Genomic DNA, 24843 nt, shown 5'->3' on the forward strand with positions numbered 1-24843 from the left:
AGACCCCTCAGTCTGTTAAACAGACACAATTGCCCTAAAAGGTGAAAAACCAGTGTGCTGGGGGCTTAGATGAGCTCACCTAATCTTTTTTAGTTTGTGTGTGAGCCATAAACCAGGATTTAAATTGGAGGCCTCTGGAGGGAAAAAGCTGTTGCTTTGAACCAGCTTTATTTAACATACACAGACACACACACACCCATAGGTGCTCCCTCTTTTTTTGATTAAGATGGCTTGGACCAGGAAATTCAGCTATGTAGCTAGCTGGTTTGACAAAGAATGATTTAAAAAATGCTTCCTTAAATGGTGAGGTTGAAAGTTATGCCCCAATACTGGCAGGTATTTGGAAGAAGATGAGGAAAATTCCTCTCAGCACTTTAAAACAACTTAAGCTGACACAAAAGGGGTTTGTGCTTTACAAGAAAAAAAGAAAGCAGATTTCTTTAGTTCCTAAAGTTGTTGCTAAGAGACGTCCTAAACTATAAAAAGGACAAAAAGAGAGAGCAAGACTAAAGAGGCAACTGTTACTTTATGGCCCAAGAATGTACTGATGTCTTCTTGAGGAAAAATATTTTCCTTGTGCTCTTGCTGCTTGACCTGGAACTTCTTATTTGTGAAATAGTTGCTTGAAACTTTCTCCTGCTTGGGCATGAGGATTACAGACCAGTACATTCCATTCCTAACCTCCAGAACGCTGCTGTCTCATGAGCACACATTTTTCTATGCACCAGAGAAGCCTCTGTACACAAACAAGCCTCGCAGGAGCAGCACACAAACATAGGCCCTTATCTCGCTCTCGTCTCCCTCCTGCTGACCTCCATCTACAGCTCTGCCAACATGACAGAGAAGTCTTGTGTTGCTTGAAACCAGAATGGAAAAATACTGTATTTTTTCCCCATCCGGTTTAGGGAAGGATACTGGGATCGTTAGCGTAACGTAGACACAAAGTGGAGTATTTTCCAAGCAATGTGCTTGGGGAAGTTAGTTCAGAGGGTTTGGTGGGAACCAGCTCCTTTTCAGTGATTTACAAATGTGCCACTGCTGAACTCGGAAAATCTATACTGACATAACTGATTGTTGCTTTAAGCCAGTGGTTCTCAATCAGGGGTACGCAGAGGTCTTCCAGGGGATACCTCAACTCACCTAAATATTTGCCTAGTTTTACAACAGGCTACATAAAAAGTAGTTGCAAAGTCAGTACAAACTAAAATTTCATACAGACAATGACTTGTTTATACTGCCGTATATACTATACACTGAAGTATAAGTACAATATTTATATTATAATTGATTTGCCATATAATTATAAAATAAAAATGTGAAAGCAGTTTTTCAGTAATAGAGTACTGGAACACTTTGTATTTTTATGTCTGAGGGTACGTCTTCACTACCCGCCATATTGGCGGGTAGCAATCGATTTCTCGGAGTTCGATATATTGCGTCTCATCTAGACGCGATATATCGAACTCCGAACGTGCTCCCGTCCGACTACGGAACTCCAGCACCGCGAACGGCGGTGGCGGAGTCGATGGGGGAGCCACGGACGTTGATCCCGCGCCGTGAGGACGGGTAAGTAATTCGAACTAAGGTACTTCGACTTCAGCTACGCTATTCGCGTAGCTGAAGTTGCGTACCTTAGATCGAATCCCCCCCCTAGTGTAGACCAGGCCTCGACTTTGTAAGCAAGTAGTTTTTAAGTGAGGTGTAACTTGGGGGTACACAAGACAAATCAGAGTCCTGAAAGGGGTACAGTAGTCTGGAAAGATTGAGAGCCACTGCTCTGAGCAAGGCCGAACTGGCAATCCAAAAACCGCTACCAGTGAAATGGGACTAATGGGCTTGTTCTTTCCTTTCAAGCATCACAGCCAGACAGAGTAAGTGGGCTGTCACTCTGTTCCTTTGTGGCCACTCCTTTAAAAAGTAAAAATAGGTGTGGGTTGAAGTCTAAACCTGTAACCAGCTCCAAATCCAGGCTTTTTGGGAGGCTTGGATTTGGGATGACTTGTATCCAGCCTACTCTTTACACTGTTCAAGCTGTTTTTGTTTTATTATGTAACCCTTTATGCTAAGATCAATTTGCTGTCAGTGATCTGACCTCTCTAAGGGAATGTACCCTCCTGCTGTGGCAAGGTTTTCCCATATCTCTTCCAGGAACTTACTTGGCTGCTTGACAGGTTTTGCATCCCCTGTCACTTGTTTGCTTGTTTATTTGGATCATAAGGTCCTCATGCTGGGCACCTGGATTTAAGTATTTGTAATGCACTTAGCATGCTTGGTGTATTACAGAATCACTGTAACTCCTAAGATCCACAAATCATTGCTAGAACCCCAAAGGTAACATCTGCAATAGGGAGCAAGATTCAAAATAGCCGTGTTATAAATAGACAGCCCCTGACACTAAGGGACTTAAATTAGCAGCTACTTAATGAGCTGCAGGAAGGAACTCAAGCAGCTACTAGCTGTGCCATAGTACGATGTAACAGGTGGAGAATGGATTCTTACAAGGCTTAACTGCAGCAGTGTAATGCTACTTGCCTGGTGTACAAAACCTCACGTTCTCTTCTAGCTCTACCTGCTGCTTTCTTCATCACACTGAGTGTCTTGAAGGAAGGAACAAACCTGTGTCTGCTGTACATGGTGTAATAAAAACTCATAAAAGAATGGAACAAATGGAGGCATTAACACCCAATGGTGGTTAACCCGCTGGGCTTTATGAAGAATTACGTACTCTGTGTGTCTGTTGTCAAATGCAATGCAATTATCGCTGTGTGTGGTAAAATAGAAGCTTTAGGACTGCTTTTGAATTGGAAAGTTGCTACATTCCTTTTTTGTAAAAAGAAACCTAACGTTTCGGTCAAGTCTACTGGTGTTGTGTTCAAAGGAACTACATGTGGGGATGAAAATCTTTTTGTAGTGAGGGATGGTGCATTTTTAAATTGTGACTTCAAAATAATAAATAAAGTACAGATCCAGCTCAGGAAGGCTCCTACTACAAGACATTCCTGGCATGGCCCACAGTAATGTGTGATTTTAATATAGCTAAAGGGTTTGGATTCCTCTACCACTGCTGTGCATTTTCCCAGGGCTTAAACACAGCTTGTGCTATACAATCTTTATGCTTTTCTGCAACCTCCTTAACTAAAACCTTCCACTTATGGGGCTGAGGGGGTCATTTTAAGTAATGTAATAATCTCTGAATAATATCCTAGGTTGGGATGCCTATTGCATACCCGACAGTTACACATAGTGTTTATTTCAGTGGATTGTGGCAAGGATGTTGAAACAGCTGCGAAACCATTCCTAGGTTCAGAAACTTAAATTCTAGCAGAACTGGCCAGTTAAGATGTGCTGAGAAAAAACAGGCTTTTAATTAAAAGTTCTTTGCTTTTCAGCGTACCTAACTAAAAGACACAAAATAAGGGAAAAAAAATTGAGCTGCCCTCAACTCACAGCTGATATCTTTCCCCCTGGCAGAATCCAGTTAGTAGCTAATCTTGGTTGCACTAGAGCAAAGGCAGCTTAGCGGGATCAAAATTTCTTCTGCTAATGCTGCTGTTAATTGGTTTTTAGAGTCCCTGACAGGTTCAGCAGGGCTTGATTTCACTAGCAAATATTGCTGTTCAAAAAGGTAGAGGGGTCCCTCCCAGCTGGGCATCAAAGCAATTAGATCATTAGGCCTGGTTGATCATCTTGGTTATGATGAAGCAATTCTAAAGAAAATTAATGAATAATACCACCTGTGTTGGGATCCTGACTCTGTTTAGATGCCATAGGAATACAAGTTCTGAAATGTCTACTTACATCTGGATAATAGTCCATGGTGGGTACCAGCCGCTCTATCAGGGCCTCCAGTGATCCAGAGACGAGATTCCCATCCTGGTAAACAGGATCTCCACACCTCTCGCCCATGTCTGGCTGCACCTGCCCACTACAACTAGAACCGAGCATGCTGGAAAATATTGGTGTCTGGGGCATAGTTTCCTGCAGGATTGAAGAAAGAAAGAAGGAGGGTTAAAGTTTCTTTGCAGATCTCTATGTGAGTCTTCATGGCTTTTGCAAAGGCATAAATTAGGCACGGATTACATATTGGAGTGAACACAGCATGGGCATTGGGGGAGGGAGATGTGAGCCCAAACTCCCACAGACATGTGGATGGCATTCAGTTTTGAAATTACATGCAACCTATGTTCCTAATTTTTTCACTGTGTAGTGGCTGGCAGGATGCTTCCTCCCGCTCCCCCCCGCCATTACAAATAAGGCTATAGAGCTATCAGCACAAAATACCATGTCAATTGAAGGAGCAATCTCGCACATAGATAACAACTCGTGACCTATTCTACAAACAACCACATTACATGGGCACAGTGTCCTTGTTTAATGTTCTGGGGGGAGATCTTTTAGAGAAAATACTAAACCCTGCTGGATATGTGGCGATAAACTCTCCAGTAATAATCTCTCTTGCTAGGTCTAGCCCAGATCGTGACAGAAGTGCATTTTGTCTTGCACATACTTGGACACACGGACTGCACTGCCAATGATTAGGGATGTACCACCTGAACAAGAATGTCTTATTGTCTAGCATTTGACTGTATGAGTTGGGTGAGCTTGAACAAACACTCCAATATTTGTGCCTGACGTCATAGGAGACTGTTTTACTTTGGAAACATAAAGCAAAGCTGCTGTAGTGACATACAAACCAAATAAGCTTTTTTTTCTCTTGACCACAAGCTACAGTATGTTGTAGTTACCATGTGCAAATAAGTCTTCATGCGCAAAAAAACCCAAACAAACCTGACTACAACTTAAATTTACATTGAAGGCAAAACAAAGCATGTTGCTGAAATATGCAAAGTTTCCCATTTCCTATAGTTAAGGCTACGATTTTGTCACAGAGGACGTGGAAGTCAAGGAATCAGTGACTTCCAAAGATCTCAGTGACATCAGCCGCTGCGGCTGGGAGCTGCAGGGTCCTGCCGCCTTCCGCAGCGGCAGGGAGCTGTGAGGTACCCCCACCATCTGAGGCAACGGGCCCCCAAGCTCCGAACTTCCATGAGCAGCGGGGGTACCTTGCACCTCTCAGCTACTGTAGGCAAAGGGGTACCAGCAGCTCCTGGACACTGTGGGGGACGGAGGATCCTGGCAGCTCCTCAGCCACCACAGGGTGGGGTGGGGTGGGGTAGGGGAACCCCCATAGTCCCCCAGCTGCTGCTGTGTGGCGGGGAGACCCTGGCAGCTCCCCGGTGTGGTGGCTGCTGCAAGGGGACCCTCGTAGCTCCTCGGCTGCCACAGCAGGGCAGGGGGACCCCCTGCAGCACCCCACTGTGGTGGCAGAGGGATTCACATAGCTCCCCACTGCTGGGAAGAGGGGTAGAGGGACCCCACGGCTCCCCTCTGCCATGGGAGGGCAGGAGGACACGAGCTCTGAGCCCCCGTGAGTGGTGCGGGTCCCAGACCTCCCAGCCATCCGCAGCTGCCCAGCCCCTTCCCATTTTGTCATGGATATTTTTAGTAAAAGTCACGATGACAAAATATTAGCCTTACCTACAATGCCAAAGCAAATACCTGTGTGGAAGAATAATACTTCTTCTGTCAGGATCTTTCTCAATAGCTATTGTTTACTATATTGAGCCTTAAAGGGCCACTGTCAAGGTTGATAAGGCTCTTGGGGAGGTAGAGCTCTGTTCCTACTCTATTAACTCGTGTAACCTTGGGTAGTCCTGTCACACTTTGCCTTAGTTTCCCTATTTGTGAATTGGAGAGACTGTCCCACCTTTGTGAAGAACTTTTATGGATGAAAGGTGATAGGAATATTGTTAAAACTGATCTGAAAATGACAGTTGTTCCATGTTCCAGATTTTCTCTTAGACACTAGTTGAATGTCCTTCCCCCTCTGCCTCTCTTTACCCATGTTGCAAGGGCTGGTTCAAAAACTGAAAGCCATATTTATCTTAGGGATTTTTAATGAGCTCTTGCAACAACATGGCATGACTGCTCAGGCAGGTCAAGTCAGCATTTAAGCTCTATACATGATAGTTTCCTTTTAACAGGTCTTGTAAAATCATCAATATTTACTAGCCCAGGCAGAAAACATTTATCCCTAATTTTACTAAGATGGTGGTTTTGGGTAGGGAGTGGGGAACAAAAAGAAGGGGTGAAATCCCAATGTTACTAGTACTTATCCATGAAAACAAGAGTTACTTATCATAAGCAAGCTGGTGAATAGAATTGTGCTTGGCTGCTTTAACCAGGATGCCTTTCTATCTGTGCCAACACAATACATATATTAACTGATCTGAAACTACCTGTGGCTGAAAACATGGCTGCTATTCAACTATGAATATTAGCACTACCCAACAGTTCAGGACACTTCCAGTGTTTGGTTGCTTGAAATTGCAAATAAGCACCTGATTTCAAAACAAAATGTACAGGATCTTGTGGCATACACGTGGCGTAAACTTCTCACTAATGTGTCAAAGTATTTCAGCAATTTAGTCACAAGGCATGTGCTCTGGAGCATGCGAGAGCTTGACAAATGAATACTTCTTTGGGAGTGTGTGACGAAGAAGCCAGCTTAGCTATGCATATTATGTAAGTAGTCAGTAATTTGTTTTTTCCTTTTAAGGCCCACGGCAATAGCTTTGATTGAGTCGCTCAGAGTGCACTAATGTACGGTATGTTCTATCAGGCTAATAAGGGCATGGAGGTGCATGTCCAGCTTTGCAAAGGGATGCTAACTACTAATGAAGCAATCAGCAATAAAGCAGCTGGGGGGAGGGAGAGCATTCTTCTTGTGAATTGTTTCTAGAACCTGTTCAAAATTGTGTGCATGAAGATCTTTTTGGAGGAGAACTAAGATTTTTTTCTTTATTGGACTGGAACTGCAGATAAATTTTTAGCTCTACCTTCCCAGTAGGTAAAAGGGTAGTTTGTAGCTAGCAGCTCTCATGCTTGTTAAAACTTCCCAGAAACAATACATGACTTTAAGCAAATGAATCAAGGGGCATTGTCACCTCTCTAACACTGCTCTTGTGACTGAACTCTGGAACAACAAATTTCTCTGTGGGACATGTTGCTGCACATTACTTAGTATTACATGCTAGTTAAACATACTTTTGAAGACATGGGCAAAGCATTTGTTTTTCCCCAGGCTTGAATGAACCAAATCTCTGTGAAAGTTCACCGTAAGCAAAATATCCCCACAAAATTCAATATAGAAGCTAAATATTGTGTATAAGAACTACCTGGTGGTACTAAAATAAGACAAATTGGCTGCATTGGAGGCAGGCAGGGTTGAAAAGAAGCCCATCAGCTTTAAAAGTTCACTGAATCTATTATTACATAAATTATTAAATGTATCAGTACTTCAGTGCTTCCAGGGTATCTGCCATGGATGCAGAAGGAAGTGCCACAAATACAACCTGAGTGCCTTTCTGGTTTGCCAAGAAAGTGGACATTTAAATCCTGAAGTGGCAGTAATCGTCTTTGATGCCAAGTCCAAAACCCAGCTGCAATCACCAGTCTCCCAACAAATAAAACAGCAGCACTTCTCCCTGGTGGGTTTGTCTGTGACTAATGCAGACACACAGCCAAAGGAATATAACTGTTGACATCCATCTATATCAATCCAAGCAAATGTTTTCACAAGCAGAACACGCTCAAAGGAGCTGTGCTCACTACAGCTGGGGTATACATTTCTTTTTCAACAGCAGACAGTAAACCAAACCATTCAATATTTCTGAATTTATAAAACGTAACCATTCCAGAGTGAGCAAATGAATCCAATTCAAATTAAAACAATATTTTTTTGCTAACAAAGACAATTTAAAATATTATGGGGCAGATTCTGATCTTAGTGATGTTGATGTGCAACAGGAATAATTCCCTTAAAATCAGAGGAGTAGCTGAAGTCATTTTCTAGTATAAATCAGATCAAAATTTAGCTTTGCCATTAACATATGTGCATGTATAAATACACACACCACTACTATATATACATTCACAAAAATCACTGTACCCATAACTGAAAATCTTGAACTCTTACCCTCATTTTTTTCTGTAATATGTACATAAGCTGTGGCAGTCTGTAAGATCCCGATGGCTTTCCCAGAGTATAAAAGTCTCAGCCAGCCATTGCAGCTCCAACCTGCCAGAAAAAAATAGCTCTGGCTTCAGCTTTCCTTCCCGCCAGCTTAGATCTAAACAGCCTCAGGTTCATCTGAGCAAAACCAGAAAGCTCACAGCTTTCCAGGCTGGCTCTGACGTCAGCCCCTGGCTCAGCTTTCTGTTGGCTGAGAGAGAGCTTGTCCAATTCAAAAGAAGCTGAGTTTACTGGGGCTGGCTTTTGTGTGTTCACTGTACAAGCTTTGAAAGAAAAGCCCACCCTCTGCGTTCCTCTATAGAAGCTTTAACACATCCAACAGGTTAGACCGCTTAGTACCTTCTCCCTCCCACCTCTTTTCTCCTTCAGAAATTTAAGAGGCTTGGAAGAACAACAATACTTCAGCCTCTTTTATACTGACTGAAAACAACAACCATATGCTCTGTGTGGGGATGTTCTCTACTTTGGGGCTGCCACGGGGAAGACCAGATAACTGAGCAAAGCGCAAGTGAGGCAGATGGAGTTAGGGCATTTCTGACTTGTGGCATTGTGCTAGCCAAACAAAACTGCTGATTCATTTCTTTGCTCTCGATATAAAAAGATGTGGCTTTTTGGGGGCAGGAAGCGGTGCCCACAATCAACATCTGGATGATATTCAAAAGCAAGCCCTAGCAACGGGCAGACCCATGGCATGGGATATTCAGCAGCACCCAGCCTTGGCTTAATTCTCTTCCCAGTGCCATCAATGGGGGTTTTACCATCAACTTCAATGGAAGCAGAGTCGGGCCAGTCCTGACAGCTGTTTAAAAAACCTTGAGATTTCAAGGTTCAGATGATCATTTCCCTCCTCCCGCCAACTATTTCAATGCAGATCTGAAATTTATCACCTCTGATGGAATGGTGTTTTGGGAAAATGCCCATAGGGGGTGGGCAGGGAGGCAGTGGCCAATCCTCTGTATAACCACTGCAGTCTCTCTCTCTCTCTCTCTCTCTCTCTCTGAAAACCACTCACTTATGGTCTCTTTCCAATACTAATTGGAATATTGGCACTGCTGTCCCAAACTTCAAACCTGTAAATGGCATCTTGAGTCTGCCTGTGCCAGCTCCAGCCCCATGTTTAGGGAAACATAGAATCATAAAAAATGTAGGGCTGAAAGGGACCTCGAGAAATCATCTAGGCCAGCCCGCTGTGCCAAGGCAGCACCAAGTAAACCTAGACCATCCCTGATAGGTGTTTCTCCAACCTGTTTTTAAAAACTTCCAATGACTGGGATTGCACAACCATCCTTGGAAGTCTAGTCCACAACTTACCTATCCTTATAGTTAGAAAGCTTTTCTTAATATGTAGCAAGGGAGATTTTGGTTAGCTATTAAGCCCATTACCTCTTATTCTAGGTTCAGTGGACATGGAGAACATTTGGTCGCTGTCCTCTTTATAACATGCTGGGAGACTGTAAAACTGGTTAAAAGGCAGGGAAAAAAGGGTAGGAATAAATGGTCAGATTTCAGAATGGAAAGCAGTAAATAGTGGTGTCCCTCAGGGATCTGTACTGGGACCAGTGCTGTTCCACATATTCATAAATGATCTGGGTAAAGGGGTAAACAGTGAAGTGGCAAAACTTGCAGAAGATATAAAATTACTCAAGCTAGTTAAGTCCAAAATGGCCTGAGAAGAGTTACAAAAGGATCTCACAAAACTGGGTGAGATCAAATGGCAGATCAAATTCAATGTTGATAAATGCAATGTAATGCACACTGGAAAACATAATCCCAATTATAAATACAAAATGATGGGATCTAAATTAGTTGTTACCACTCAAGAAAGAGATCTTGGAGTCATTGTGGATAGTTCTCTTTAAAAAAAATCCTCTCTAAGTGCAGTGTTATTCAAAAAAGCTAGTAGACTGTTAGGAACCATTAAGAAAGCGCGAGATAATACAGAAAATATCATAATGCCACTCTATAAATCAACAGTATGCCCACACCTTGAATACGACGTGCAGTTCTGGTTTCCCCATCTCAGAAAAGGTATATTAGAAATGGAAAAGGTACAGAGAAGGCCAAAAAAAAAAAATAAAGGATATGAAACAGGGTATACATCTGTATGAGGAGAGATTAAAACAACTTGGGACTGTTCATCTTGGAAAAGAGACCGCTAAAGGGGGGATATGCTAGAGGTTTATAAAATCATGAATGGTGTGGAGAAAGTGTATAAGGAAGCATTGTTTACCCCTTCACATAACACAAGGACACAATTAAATTAATAGGCAGCAAGTTTAAAACAAACAAAATAAAATACTTCTTCACACAACACATAGTCAACCTATGGAACTCGTCGCCTGGGGCTGTGGTGAAAGCCAAAACTATAAAAAGTTCAAAAAAGAACTAGATAAGTTCATGGAGGATAAGTCCATCAATGGCTAAGATGGTCAAGGATGCAATCCCATGCTCTGGGTGTCCCTAAGCTTCTGACTGGCAGAAGCTGGGGCTGGACAATAGGGGATGTATTAGTTGATAACCGCCTTGTTCTTTTCATTCCCTTTGACGCATGTGGCATTGGCCACTGTTGGAGCACAGGATACTGGAATCTATAGACCATTGGTTTGATCCAGTATAGCCACTCTTATGTTTTGTTATCAGGTTACGGCCTGTGTTAAAAGTACGGTGATCAATTGGTATAAAGTGATGCAATTAGGAAGTACAGCTCCAACCTACTTGTGAGCATTCAGCATTGTCTTCTGGTAATGTGGTGAAAGAAAGTAATAGTGCATCAGAATCAAGAGGAGACCCTCCCTCCTAAGTTGTTTGAGTGTGTCATAGTGACCAAAATAATTGTCCCCCCTCCCTCCTCTCAGTTAAAAGAAAGAAGGATAGCTGAGTTGGACTGTGAGCAGGGATGCAGAAAGGTATTTGGCTTTGCTGACTGCTCTGCAACATCCACTCTATTTGTCAGGTTTTATGCTTCCCATTCCAAATATTTTTGCTGCGTGACTGTTTTGGACATGCACTTTTATCCTCCTGTTGAACATTGGACATAAATTGCTGCCAAGAGCAGGATACAAGAAAGTACATGGACCAACAAAGAGCAGTCAAATTATTTCCCTTGGAAAACATTCCTAAGGATGAACCCTCATTGAAGAATCAGTTCAATGGTCAGAGCTACACCCAGTAGTACTAACAAAATAAAAAAGTGAATGCACAAGATTTTTTTTTTCACACCGCGCTTTTGTCCTATGCTAATCCACTCTCCCTTCCTGTGCAAAAGGATGTTGAGACCAAGTACAGTGCTTGCCAGTTAGAATTAGCAAAATGCACCAAGTTAATTAAGCTCCAACAAAAGTTTCAGCTCAATTAATGTTAAAAGCGACTCAGGCTTGCTAATAACATGAGAGATGTGATCAGATCTGGGTTGGAAGGTGGGTAGGGCTCTCATCAGTAAGGAGAATTGTGGCTCAGTGAGGGCAGTGCACAGCTACACAGCCCCAAAGGTACGTGTCCTAGGCTTTGCGCCTTTTAGAGCTTTCCATTGTGCAGGGGGAGGACAGTCACGGCCCCAGTACTACATTAGCACTGAGAGGAAGGGGAAGGGTCTTTGTCTCCCCTCATTTGGGGTGCCTAATGATACTAGCTTCACCTTTGCTCTCTGAGAGCAAGGACTCTGTGCTTGACCTCTGCATGGGTATGCTAGGGGAGGCAGCTGCTCTGGCCTTCTCTCTTCCCGGCACCCCCACCAACTTGCATACCCATGCAGGAACCAGGTGACCTCTGGCCCTAGATGCATAAAACATTCAAGGCAAAATGAGAGCTGGCTTCCTACAAGAGGACAGTAGCTGAGGCATGGTGGTCTGTACTGTAGTGGGTCTTACTCTGTGCTCATCCCCACAGTATCTGGGCACCTTCTCACAAGCTAAATATGAGTCAATAGTGTAACACTCCTGCAAAAACACCAAACATTGTTTTGGGATTTATTAGCAGGAGTGTTGTAAGCAAGACACTAGAAGTAATTCTTCCATGCTACTCTGCGCTGATAAGGCCTCAACTGGAGTATTGTGTCCAGTTCTGGGCACCACATTTCACGAAAGATGTGGACAAATTTGGAGAAAGTCCAGAGGAGAGCAACAAAAACAATTAAAGGCCTAGAAAACATGACTTATGAGGAAAGATTGAAAAAACTGGCTTTGAAGTCTCTTCCAGTCCTACATGGATGATTCTATGCATTAAGCGAGGTGACTAACATCCCGGGGGAGGAGGGGGGGAGAGGACAAGAGCACCATGTGTGCAGTGGAATGTTTGACTTGGAATCTTGTTTTAATATACATGTGTGCAAACACATTGCTATGTATATGTTTAGAGAGGGCAAGGTAGAAGAAATGCACCTTGCATTTAAAGTGGAAGGTAGTGAGGTTTGTGATGATCCTTAAAACCTTATTTCACAGTCTTGGGGTGGCAAGCGAGGAATCTCTGTTTCCAGGCAACAATTGTATTGGGAGATAGGAGACCTAGGTCTCCTATTAGCAGCCCAGCCACTGACCTACTTTGTGCTCTTGGGTAAGTTGCTTCATCCCTCTTTGTAAAATGTGGGTGAGAACACTTACCAGCCTGTATACGGCATTTGTGACCTGCAGATGTAGAAGGCTAGCTAATGCCTAAGTATAATTGTTGTTGTCATTACAGCCATCTTGTTCCTGAACAACCTATAAACTTCTTTACATATGTGTTTCCTAGTGATTGCATCTTGATACTAGTGGCCAGACATGAGAGCAAGGTTGACCAAGAAAGTGGCAGCTAGATTTGTTCTGTGCATGTCCTGCATGTTACCATAAAGGGGACTTGAAGCAGACCCTTCATTTTGTACCAAGCAAGTAAAGGAGGAGCCTCCTGCCTCTGGGTGAGTCAGTAGGAGTGACTCTCTCAGCCAGAAGATACTTTCAGACTATTTTATACTGGCTAATTTCAAAGTGTACAAGAACACAAGTGTTAAGAGGAAGGCTGACCTTGTCATAGAGGCACTGGATTGGGACTCATGGGGCCTGGGTTCATTTCCTGACACTGCCACGTACTTCCCGTGAGAGATGCTTAATTTCTCCGTTCCTCAGTTTCCCACTTGTGAAATGATGATGATGTTTTCTTTCTCCCATTTTTTGTCTGCCTTATCTGTTTAGATTGTAAATTCTTCAGGACAAGGGCTGTCTCTGTGTGTATGTACAGCACCTAACACAATAGGGTCTCAATCTCAGATGTGCCAACTGACATGGAAATAAGAAATAATAACCTCCAAAAGAAAACTTTTGGTAAGAGAGAGCTAGAAGTTGATTCCAAAGCAAAGTTTTTCTTCTTGTACCAGGGTGAATATTTCCCTTTCTGTCCACTTTTAGAAGGGGAAAAATAACCCATCCCAATATAATTGGAAGTCAATGAAGGAAAAGCTTGTGTTTTTTAATAGTCTCATAAAAGATTAAGAGCTGAATTACAGTATGTTGAAAACAATTTACTTAAATGCACTTGAGCGAAAGTACATAAATTGTTCCTACTTCAGAAAAGCAAGTAATTACCAAGAGATCCATTAACAATGATCTTAGGCTACAACCTTAATTACAAGGCAAGTCTCTGAAATATGACATTTAGAGCCTTTCTTGGTTAAACTGTTCAAGTCATTTGTTGGTCACATTCCGCACACAGACTTGTTCAGTAAATAAGTCTGAGTTCATACACCAGCGCACATACACATGGCATAGGGTTACGTCATGTGCCTTGATGGAAGAGAAAGGGGCCAAAGGGGGGGGAGGGCATGCAAAGTGAGCTTGATTGTGCCCAGTTTTCCTTTTTCTGCAAATTGACTTGTAATGGGCCAACCACAAAAGGCTCAGCTCAGCTAAGAAATCACAATCAGGCCCATGGTCTTCTCACACCCTTCAGTGCTTACCCAAGCTGACTCTGTTGTTGTTTTCCTGCTATTCTTTAGTAAGCAGTAAAATATATGCAGCACTCTCCTCTTGTCCCTATTCTTTCCAAGCCAGGAAAACAGTTCAACGATTAGTCTTGTTTCTATGCTCTGCTTTGGTGTTCAGCCAGACTTATTGCTGGACAGGTCTGAGAGGAATGTGACCCAGGGACAATGGATGGAACTGTTAGCTGTCTTGCATGCCCTTGCAATGCTAGAGCATGTCCACTTAGCAAAGTTTATTTTTGAACGACCCATTTTGGTACACACACACATCTCTGACAACCATTGTTGTATCTGTCGGTTCTAGCATTCCAGGAGCACCTTACGCATTTGGTCTAATACTGCTGCTTGGAGCATGGGCTTTTGTTTAACTTGAAAATATGGCATTGCATTGTGGGATGTTAGGGCCTGCACTATTTAAGGCTTTCCATCCACATGGTGGAAAATGGTTGTAGACTACACTGGTTCAACTGAAACAGTTCACATGGTCTTGTTCCGAGAAATGCAATCAACCTCTACAATCAACACTTGCAACATGCCTGGGATGTTGCAGGTTATGTTCTGTGAGGGTGCAAGTTCTTCCATTCTAAGCATATGTTGCAACCAGTGGTTTGTTACAGGGATGTTTTGCCTAAAGCACTGATTCCCAAACATTTCGCTAAGATGACCCACCGACTGCATTTTTGTCTCTTTTTGTGACCCACCTAGGGGTCCACGGTGGGGCGCCCAAAATCATAGGCCAGCATCCTTCTCTTCCGCTGCTGCCTTCTCCTCCTTTGCCCTGCCAAGGGGGCACCAACCACCCACAGCAGCATTTTCCACCCCAGAGCTGCTTCCCTAATCCTGGAACAGTGTTGAAGGAGGTCTGCAGGGGCAAGGCAGGCAGGATAGGAGGGGTTGGAGAATAAGTCCACCCAGCAGTTCCTTTTCTATGGAGCTGTGCATTGCATCCTGGTGCATGAGTCTCTCTCTGGACATTGCAACCTGACTCATGGGCTCACGGTGCCACTAAGGTTTCTCCCGGCCACTCTCCAACCTCCCTTCTCTCCTGGGGCTCCCCTCTACACGGGGCCTGCAACCCACCTTGAACCTTTCCATGACCCACTGTTTGGGAAACACACTGTAAACAGGACTCTGAAGTTAAGAGGCTTATACAAATCTTTGGGGGCATCATCAGGCTTTTTGTTTCATGAGATTCTAGCAATCCCTGGTGCCAACCAAGCTGAAAATACAAGAACAAGTTTTGCTGTGGTTCTTGGCTACTTATGTTTCTCCACCTCAGACTGTACTGGAAACATAGCCATGTGATCATTAAGGCACAGATTTGTTACCTTTTTGGAGGGTGAACAGAATTTCTGCTGGTGGAAGTTCAGTCCTGGAGCCCGACATTCTCTAGTCACAGATCAGTTAAAGGATAAGCAGCCTCAGAACTATCTGCCTCTGATTAGCCACCACTGTGCCTCACCCCTGAATTGGAAGGAAAGGATTTTCTCTAGGGGTCAGAGGTGAATGCTCCTTCAGTGTTTTGCCTCACTCCAAGACAGGTGCCTGCTAATGCTAATTGGTGGATGTTTGTGATCTGGACATGTGGTTTTTAGGAACTGAACTGAGATAAAACCACAGTTCATTTTTCCCCTGAACCTTTTTAAAGGATCTGGATTCAGTTCCATTTGAGTTTGGGCAAAGGGTTGGGTCAGTTCATTCTTCATCTAAACCAGTTCCCCTGCCTTACTATTCACTCTCATTCTAGCAGAGTTGCTTTAAGAAATGAACCACCAATTCTGACTTGGTTACTAAATTTTGCAAATAGCAGTAGCCTCAGGGGCAGCTCTTGGCATTTTGCTGTCCAGCCTGGAAAATGTTTCTGGCCCACAACCCTTCTCCCCGTGAGCGGCCGAGCAGGGAGGGAAGTCAGCTAATTGGGAGCAGAGAGAGAGAGGGAGAAGCCAAGGTGGCATTGCAGTTCGGCCTAGGACACTGCTCTACTCATCTGCCCCTAAAACCGGCCCTAAGTAGCCTTAAGGAATCAAAAGAAATTGCACAGGCTCAGCAAAGGACAAACAAAAAGGATGAAGTTCCTCTTTTTAAAAAATTATGTGGTAGAGAAAAACTAACACAAATGGAATTTCCAGGAGTGGTGCATTCAGCAGGGTTAATTAAGTGCATGTAAGATCAGCCATCTAGTGAGACAGAAGGTAGATGAAAGGGAAAGTTGTCCATGACCATTTTATGGCTTATCCATGTGTTGCTGAAAGGAGCTGCTAAGGCACATCATATACAATAGCACCAATGTGGATTCTTGGGGTAAAGCTAAGCTGCTGCTCCTACTAAAGACATAACTTTTGTTCCATCATTACTCATATGGTATCTATTTTGGAGATAAGTGAGCCTCTCTAAAGGTCTGGTTCGATAATACCCAGAAGATCGTGTGTGAACCCTATCAGAATCATCCAACATTTCTGAACCTGTAAAACTGAGCTGAGAATTTCAAAAGCACACTCATTCTCCCAAGAAAGGGGAGAAATAACACAGAAAGCTGCCCTGGTGCTTTCTGGGGTCTTCTGTTTCTGGTTTTGACTGGAACATGGAAGAACAAGGATATGTTAACTTTAAGATTTTTCAAAACTGACACTGAAAAGATTGGGCCCCACATTGAAAACTGGTTCTAGTTTGTGCTGCAGTGTCATAAGGTCTGACTTTTTCCCAACCAGTTTGCCCTTCACTACCACATTCATGCATCCTCCCCAAAATGAGCCACCCTGCAGAATGTGCAAATCAATTATGACAAGAAGTGAGCACATAAATGCTTCAGCACTTTAGTGGAGGGAGAGGGGCAGCAAAGAGAGAAGTTAATCATCTTGATAATGGTGTTTTTGTAAATGCACATTGGTTGCTATTTTTTAACCTACTCAACAACAAAAACATTTATTTTTAGTTTTACAAGCTGCAGGGAATCACAATTAGCAGATGAAGATTACAAATCTTGCTAATCAAACTCTGCGTAGTAGAAAATACGATACATTCCTACAGGTCTTTGAGATTATTCATTATGTTCAACTAAGTGGTCAATTCTTTATTTTCTTTTGGTCAATTTCATTTGATTTAGCAATTTCCTTTGTGAGAGAGATTATGAGAGATGCCGCTGATACACATGGAGACTGTAGTGCCCTACTTATCCATAGAACAAGTGTAATGCAAGCAGTAGTGATGCGAGTTTCCACTTTTTACCCCACCAATCTGCCTCAATCTTGACTCCCTGGGACTACCTGTAGGGATGAAGAAATAACGCACTCCCAATGCACTTTTACTATTTGGACTTTACTCACACCACCAATGAGGCCAATGACAGTTGTGATGGTAGTTTTTGAATGACCTTGCTTACAGGCCAATTAACAGCTGTTGGATGGTGCCATTGACCAGTCACCAGGATGTATGAGACTCTAAGGGTAAGCAGTAGAGCTGGTTGAAAATTTTGACTTTTTTTCATCCAGAAACTCAGTTTTTGAGAAACCAAGTTTTTGGTTTTGGCAGAAGAAAACTAGAATTTTCCAGAGAAAGCAGACATTTTTCATAAACATTTTCCTTTAGTCAAATCTCAATTTTCTGTCAAAACAGTTTTGACATAAAACTAGCCTTAATGCATGGGTAGTTCACCATCCATGTCCACTCAATACGTGGTTCACTGGTTAGACTGTCAAAATAAGTGCTCATTAGTGTGGTTGTGGCAATGTTCATGATGTGGGCACCTTTCCATAGTCAAGACCAGTCTTACCCAATTTTTCTCTCACAAACATAGACACACACAGAAAAATATATGGCACTTAATACAAATGAATATAAACATCTAGTAGAACAGCCCCACTCTTTCAATTATCTGTTTACACATGGAATCCCCATACATAGTCAGAATTAACAGTGGACAATGTGCATAGGTTCTACTGTTTTATGGCCATCAGCAACAGGGCAATAAACAATACAAAAAACAAAGGGAAAGAGCAAGGCCAACACTTTTCACTTCAAATGTATGGAATAGGAGCTATTCCTTATTAGCTTACATTTTTTTATTGTAGGCAGCTAAAAAAACAAAATGGGTGGATATTTCAGTGCTCATGAAAGGAAGAAATAAAAGCATGCTCTGGAGCGTTAGCTGTGCTTGTCTTGTTGTACAGTCTAGCTTTTCTTGAGCAGTAACTGCCAGTTAGCCCAAATTTTCTGGGTACTTGTTTTTCTAAATCGGGACAAATCTCTACTGGAGGTTGATATAACTGACATTCATTCCTCTTGTAATTTTAGGAGAGATCATCAGAGTCTCAGCTAGTGGACTAACCCACAACAAGGGTAGGATGAGCTGATTAGAAATAGGCCAGATTTAAATTGATCAACAAGGATTATTTGAGGGTGGGGACAAAGATTTATTTTTGCATTTTCCATTACTTGGGGATGATACTGTTACCCTAACACCACATTTTCAGCTGTTTCTGCTGTACGTAGCAAATGACCCTACTCACTCCTGTGTCATCTTGGTTTTGTTGGTCAAACCAGTATCTAATTAGTCCTTCAGGGTCTCACTCAGAAGGTTTGAGTCACCCATCCAAGGAACTAACCTTTCAAAAAGGTAACATGAATTTACATTGATCACCATGCCTCCAGTAAGCCTGACCCCTGCCAGTTTGTTCTTAAAACAACACAGTTGAATTGAGATACATACTGTATGCCACTTCTGCATTTGATTTGGGAGACCATATCCTGTTCTTTAAGGGGGTAAAGTCACTTCATCTCGTCTCTGTGACTACCAACCACACAGGGGCGGCTCTAGGCACCAGCACGCCAAGCGCGTGCTTGGGGCGGCAAGCCACAGGGGCGTACTATACTGGTCGCCGCGAGGGCGGCAGGTAGGCTGCATTTGGCAGCATGCCTGTGGAGGGTCCACTGGTCCCGCGGCTTCGGCGGACCTCCCGCAGGCTGCCGCCGAAGCCGCGAGACCGGGGACCTCCTGCAGGCAAGCTGCTGAAGGCAGCCTGCCTGCCGTGCTTGGGGCGGCAAAATACCTAGAGCCGCCCCTGCAACCGCAAGTACTGTCTAAGCTCCTGTCCTGAGCCTGCAATGAATGCAGAGGTCCATCTGCATGGAGCCCCACTGATTACAAAGACACTGTATGCAGAAGACCACCCACAGATTGCTCATTGTAGGATCAGTTAATAGTTAATAGACCTTGTTTTCATGGGCAACTTGAGTTCTTATTGCTTCAACTGATCCGTCGCTAACCAACGTGAACAGAAAATATTAATAATAGCTAAATAGTCTTTGACAGTTACACAATGCTTTTCATCTCCAAAGATCTTCACCAGCATAGGCCCTGATCCTGTAATGAACTCTGCATATGCCAACCCCTACTTAAATCAGCAGAGCCCTACACAGGCCTCAGGGGTTCCCTAAACAGGGCTGTTTATTGCAGGATTAGGGCCTTAAAGTTAGGTCATAAACATCTCTTGTTCTTCTACTACCCAGCTGCACTGGTGGAGCACAGAAGTAAAGCTGCATAAAAAAGATTATTTATTCAGTCCTTCGTATGCAGCCACTTCTGGGGTGAAATGTATCAGCTTTAGCAGTCAGTCACACCACTACACAATAAGGCTTCACTCTTCAAGGCAGAGCCCTACACAGATCCTAACTGACTTCAGTAGAAAGGGATTCCATGTAGGCACAGGGGTTCATCCACACAGAGCTATTTGCAAGATTGTGGCCTAGGGTAGGACAGAAAGGGGGGGAAAAGATTAACATAACCTGAACTGTAAGGGTAAATTTTTAAATAGATTATGGTCCTGATTCTCTACTGCTGGACTCCAGTTTCATGCCAGTGCAATTCCATTGAAATCAGGAATTTATAAATATAAGAGAACTATAATGAATGTTCGTTTTTTTCCTTAAGTGAAGATGACCTTGTCTTGCATAGCATGGAATCTTACAAAATACCTTAAAATTCCACAGATGGCTGCCTCATTGATGGGCTTCCTGGTTATCACAAGGTGTTGCTGAGAAACACTTGGTATAGACAGAGTTCTCCCTTTAAGAAAGTATTATGGCCTGTTTGCTATAAGAATGTACCTAGAACAGTAAGCTATAGCCTCTCCTATTAGCCCTGAACTCTGCAAATCATTTAATGTCTGCCTACAGAGTGCTTTTCTTGAATTCATCCAATTACGCAGTTACGCTCTCCCCATGGTTAAAAAAACAGTAGGCATCATGAATGAATTTGAAAAGATGGCTGTATAATAAATTGAATGAATTTAAGAAGTTATCCATGAATAGAACCATATATTTTTGCTTCTTTCCCAGGGTCAGGGTTTTAGCTGCTCAGCTCCCACTGATTTTTAATTGGATAGCACAGCTAAAACCCTATACAACGTTTTGAAAGCATAGGAGTTCCTGACTCATCTTTGTTGCACCAAACATTCTTTGGAACTAGTGATGGAAAGAGGTTTGGGGTGAAAACCTGAATTATCCTGTGAAGAGTTCACCTTCAAAAGACCACATTCAGATTTTCAGCAAGAGTTCTCAAGTGGTCGATTAGCACTGCATAGTGCTCAAGTTATTACTATTAAGAGGGGATGACAGGATTGTTATAATATAGCGTCTTTTTAGAAGCGTCTCTTGCACAAACAGTGGGGCAAAAAGATTCATTTCTAAATTACTTCCCTGCAGATAGGTCTTATAAGAAGTGAGTGTGCGGTAGAGCCACACCTCCGTCATAAATGGTAAATCAAAGGAGTGCTGAATGGAATACTTGAGAGACTTGCAATGGGATATAAAGCCTCTTACCTCTAAGCCACTGGCTCAAATCTAGCCCAGAATGGTAGTAACTGACGGTCATTACCATTGAGTGTCTATCTAGTTTTATTTTATTTTATAAAACACCTATCACCATGGTATCCAAGCGACTTCCCTGAGAAGTAAATACAAAAATTTCTTGCAGTCTGCCAGCAGGAACAAGCTTATAGTTATTGATCTGGGTTTTAACAACAGATGGGGGGGGGGGGCAGGGCAGGAAGGAAGGAAGTTGGTGTGTTTTAAGGGGCTAATTTAGGAAAAATTATGTCAAACAGATGGGTTCTGAATATTACAGAGGTTTCATTCTGAATGAGTTGAGGGTGGCAGCCATTCTCCTGAGGGCTGCTTAGTGGTTAAGTGAAATGTGTTTAATGCTGGCAGTTCCTAATGAACAGATATCCATATTGCAACCACTCCCGCCCCCCCAAACACACACACACACTCCACCCCTGCAGTTGTCTTCCTACTGGCAATCTCAGAGAGACAAGGGGACTGGCAAGCTATTAAATATGAACTGCCTTCTCATTCATAGGGATGAGGGAGTGTAGGGAAGCCAACACTGTTCCTTGGACCCATTCTGTAGATAGAGAACTATAGCTTCCAGCACTGCTTAGCTGGCATCTTTCACCAGCATGAAATCTGCTTTTCAGTTTGTTTTCAGATAAAAAATAAGTTACTAAAGGGCACACAGGAAAAAAAAAGTCACCGTTACAGCTCCCTAGCCCTGACGCTAGCTATGGATCAGGGGAAAGTAGAACAGCTCTGAGACTGCTCTAGCCTGTGCCCAGCTGTCTAGGGCCACAAGAGTTATTCTAGTGTGGCTCATCAGGGACACAGGGAACCCCTGCTACACACTGCTTACTCCTAGCAAAGCCTCCTACTCTGCTGGCTGAGATGGGAATTCCAAACATGAATTCCCACATCAGCTCTACACCCATTCAGTGCCCTCCTGTACTGGGGAATCCTCCCCCAGATGCCTAAGGTGACAGTAGCTTTGCACCACTAAAGCCTAACAAAGCAGCCCTAACAGGGCTGAGAATCTGGCACCGTGGTGTTTATTGGGCTGGTGATGTACTCTGGAACTTAACTCTTAAGTCCTTTTTTTACTGACCAGTAGCTGAACAAATGTCCTGTAGTTCTAAAGTTTAAATAAGAAAACTGGGAAAACATCTTTAATATAATATCAGAACAAATCACCTTGACTTGCAAAAACAGAGTGAAGTAAGAACTAGTTCAGTAATAACTGTATCCTATGGACACTTAGAGCATTCCACCTCACTGAATAATAATCTAGAGGCACTGCTACTTGAAACTGCTACAGCTAAGTGTCCCAGAAGGCAATACTAGCAATCAGAGATCGGCGCAATCCTCAGATTTTCAAATGTGGCAGCAGCAAGGACAAGAAAGTTCCAAACATAAGTTGGTTTTCATCAGTTATTTAAATTGTGACTTAATCCGCAAAGAGCACAAGGCAAGAAAATAGAAAAATAGCTGCAGGGCAATACTGAACTTTGCTTGCTTGTGGTACAATTCTGTTTATTTCCTGAAACAGACACTGCTATGCAGGGACTGGCCCAATGTTGAGCTCAACTATGTCAATTCACTTATTGAATTATATCAAAGCTGCTTTAATTTCCCTACAGAAAACACTGTAAATAGCCATTTACCTGGCTTCACCCAGCTGGAGCTAACTCACTAGAAAAGATTCAGTATGGTTTTACCTTTAACAATATTCCATCTAGCAGGTGTGTAGATATATGGCTGGCCTTCAAAACTATTAACTAAGGTTTGTAACCTGTCCTTTAAATCGGCTTCGGTACCCAATGACTGGAAGTTAGCTAATGTAACGCCAATATTTAAAAAGGGCTCTAGGGGTGATCCCGGCAATTACAGACCGGTAAGTCTAACGTCGGTACAGGGCAAATTAGTTGAAACAATAGTAAAGAATAAAATTGTCAGACACATAGAAAAACATAAACTCTTGAGCAATAGTCAACATGGTTTCTGTAAAGGGAAATCGTGTCTTACTAATCTATTAGAGTTCTTTGAAGGGGTCAACAAACATGTGGACAAGGGGGATCCGGTGGACATAGTGTACTTAGATTTCCAGAAAGCCTTTGACAAGGTCCCTCACCAAAGGCTCTTACGTAAATTAAGCTGTCATGGGATAAAAGGGAAGGTCCTTTCATGGATTGAGAACTGGTTAAAGGACAGGGAACAAAGGGTAGGAATTAATGGTAAATTCTGAGAATGGAGAGGGGTAACTAGTGGTGTTCCCCAAGGGTCAGTCCTAGGACCAATCCTATTCAATTTATTCATAAATGATCTGGAGAAAGGGGTAAACAGTGAGGTGGCAAAGTTTGCAGATGATACTAAACTGCTCAAGATAGTTAAGACCAAAGCAGATTGTGAAGAACTTCAAAAAGATCTTACAAAACTAAGTGATTGGGCAACAAAATGGCAAATGAAATTTAATGTGGATAAATGTAAAGTAATGCACATTGGAAAAAATAACCCCAACTATACATACAACATGATGGGGGCTAATTTAGCTACAACGAGTCAGGAAAAAGATCTTGGCGTCATCGTGGATAGTTCTCTGAAGAGGCGGTCAAAAAAGCAAACAGGATGTTAGGAATCATTAAAAAGGGGATAGAGAATAAGACTGAGAATATATTATTGCCTTTATATAAATCCATGGTATGCCCACATCTCGAATACTGTGTACAGATGTGGTCTCCTCACCTCAAAAAAGATATTCTAGCACTAGAAAAGGTTCAGAAAAGGGCAACTAAAATGATTAGGGGTTTAGAGAGGGTCCCATACGAGGAAAGATTAAAGAGGCTAGGACTCTTCAGCTTGGAAAAGAGAAGACTAAGGGGGGACATGATAGAGGTATATAAAATCATGAGTGATGTTGAGAAAGTGGATAAGGAAAAGTTATTTACTTATTCCCATAATACAAGAACTAGGGGTCACCAAAGGAAATTAATAGGCAGCAGGTTTAAAACAAATAAAAGGAAGTTTTTCTTCACGCAGCGCACAGTCAACTTGTGGAACTCCTTACCTGAGGAGGTTGTGAAGGCTAGGACTATAACAATGTTTAAAAGGGGACTGGATAAATTCATGGTGGCTAAGTCCATAAATGGCTATTAGCCAGGATGGGTAAGAATGGTGTCCCTAGCCTCTGTTCATCAGAGGATGGAGATGGATGGCAGGAGAGAGATCACTTGATCATTGCCTGTTAGGTTCACTCCCTCTGGGGCACCTGGCATTGGCCACTGTCAGTAGACAGATACTGGGCTAGATGGACCTTTGGTCTGACCCGGTACGGCCTTTCTTATGTTCTTAAGGTCTATGCTTTTCAGATAGTATTTTGCCAGAGCACATAGCTAATTATGGCTCACATTTTCTATAAATACTGAAGACGAGTGATACATGAACCCTATGTAAGTTCAGCTCTTAGCTTAGGTTTTCATGTGGATTTAGATAATGCTCTGTTATCAATGGAGTGACTGGACCTGGGTGCCTCCCTTCCCCCCAAAAAGGGTAATTTTAAAACTATGTACATAGGTTTGCACGGACCAATGTGCTGAATTTGTATTTGCATTGGTAGCCAACTACTAAGATCAATGAAAACCCACTGCTTTTGTTCTAGCATTAAAAAATATCATGGACAGTAATAGTTAGTAAATATATTATCTTTATAATAAACATTGTTCCATGACTTTGTGCCTGAACTGTGTGTAATTGTTTTGTAGCTCTTAGTGAATCTGTTTCTTGATTAAGTCCTGTTAGTTACTGAAGGCTATGGGGATCTACTGAAAACACTGAGCATCTGAGACTCCTTTATTTAATCCCTTTATCTTCCTGGTTTGCAAATGCTAGCAAATTAAATTGATGTCAAAGTGATGGACAGGCAGTATAGGAATTCAACAAGATGGTAGATAGCAGTGCAGATGTCCACCCAAGAGAG

The 24843-nt window shown here is 42.7% G+C and overlaps 1 protein-coding gene across 3 annotated transcripts in view; it reads right to left on the minus strand.

Annotated features, from left to right (window-relative positions):
* RASGEF1A (RasGEF domain family member 1A) overlaps positions 1 to 24843 on the minus strand; it is a 62590-nt gene that overhangs the window by 32464 nt on the left and 5283 nt on the right. The window contains exons 2-3 of one of the 3 annotated variants that reach the window (XM_045024449.1): positions 8039 to 8140; positions 3799 to 3978 (exon numbers count right to left, since the gene is read on the minus strand). In XM_045024449.1, the coding sequence (XP_044880384.1) occupies positions 3799 to 3978; positions 8039 to 8065 (207 nt within the window). In that variant the 5' untranslated portion in view covers positions 8066 to 8140. Of the gene's footprint in view, positions 1 to 3798; positions 3979 to 8038; positions 8216 to 24843 lie in introns of those variants that run through there. The other 2 variants (XM_045024450.1, XM_045024451.1) reach the window with 2 other exon arrangements.

This window comes from Mauremys mutica, chromosome 7, assembly GCF_020497125.1.
Source record: "Mauremys mutica isolate MM-2020 ecotype Southern chromosome 7, ASM2049712v1, whole genome shotgun sequence".
NCBI classification, from domain to species: Eukaryota; Metazoa; Chordata; order Testudines; family Geoemydidae; genus Mauremys; species Mauremys mutica.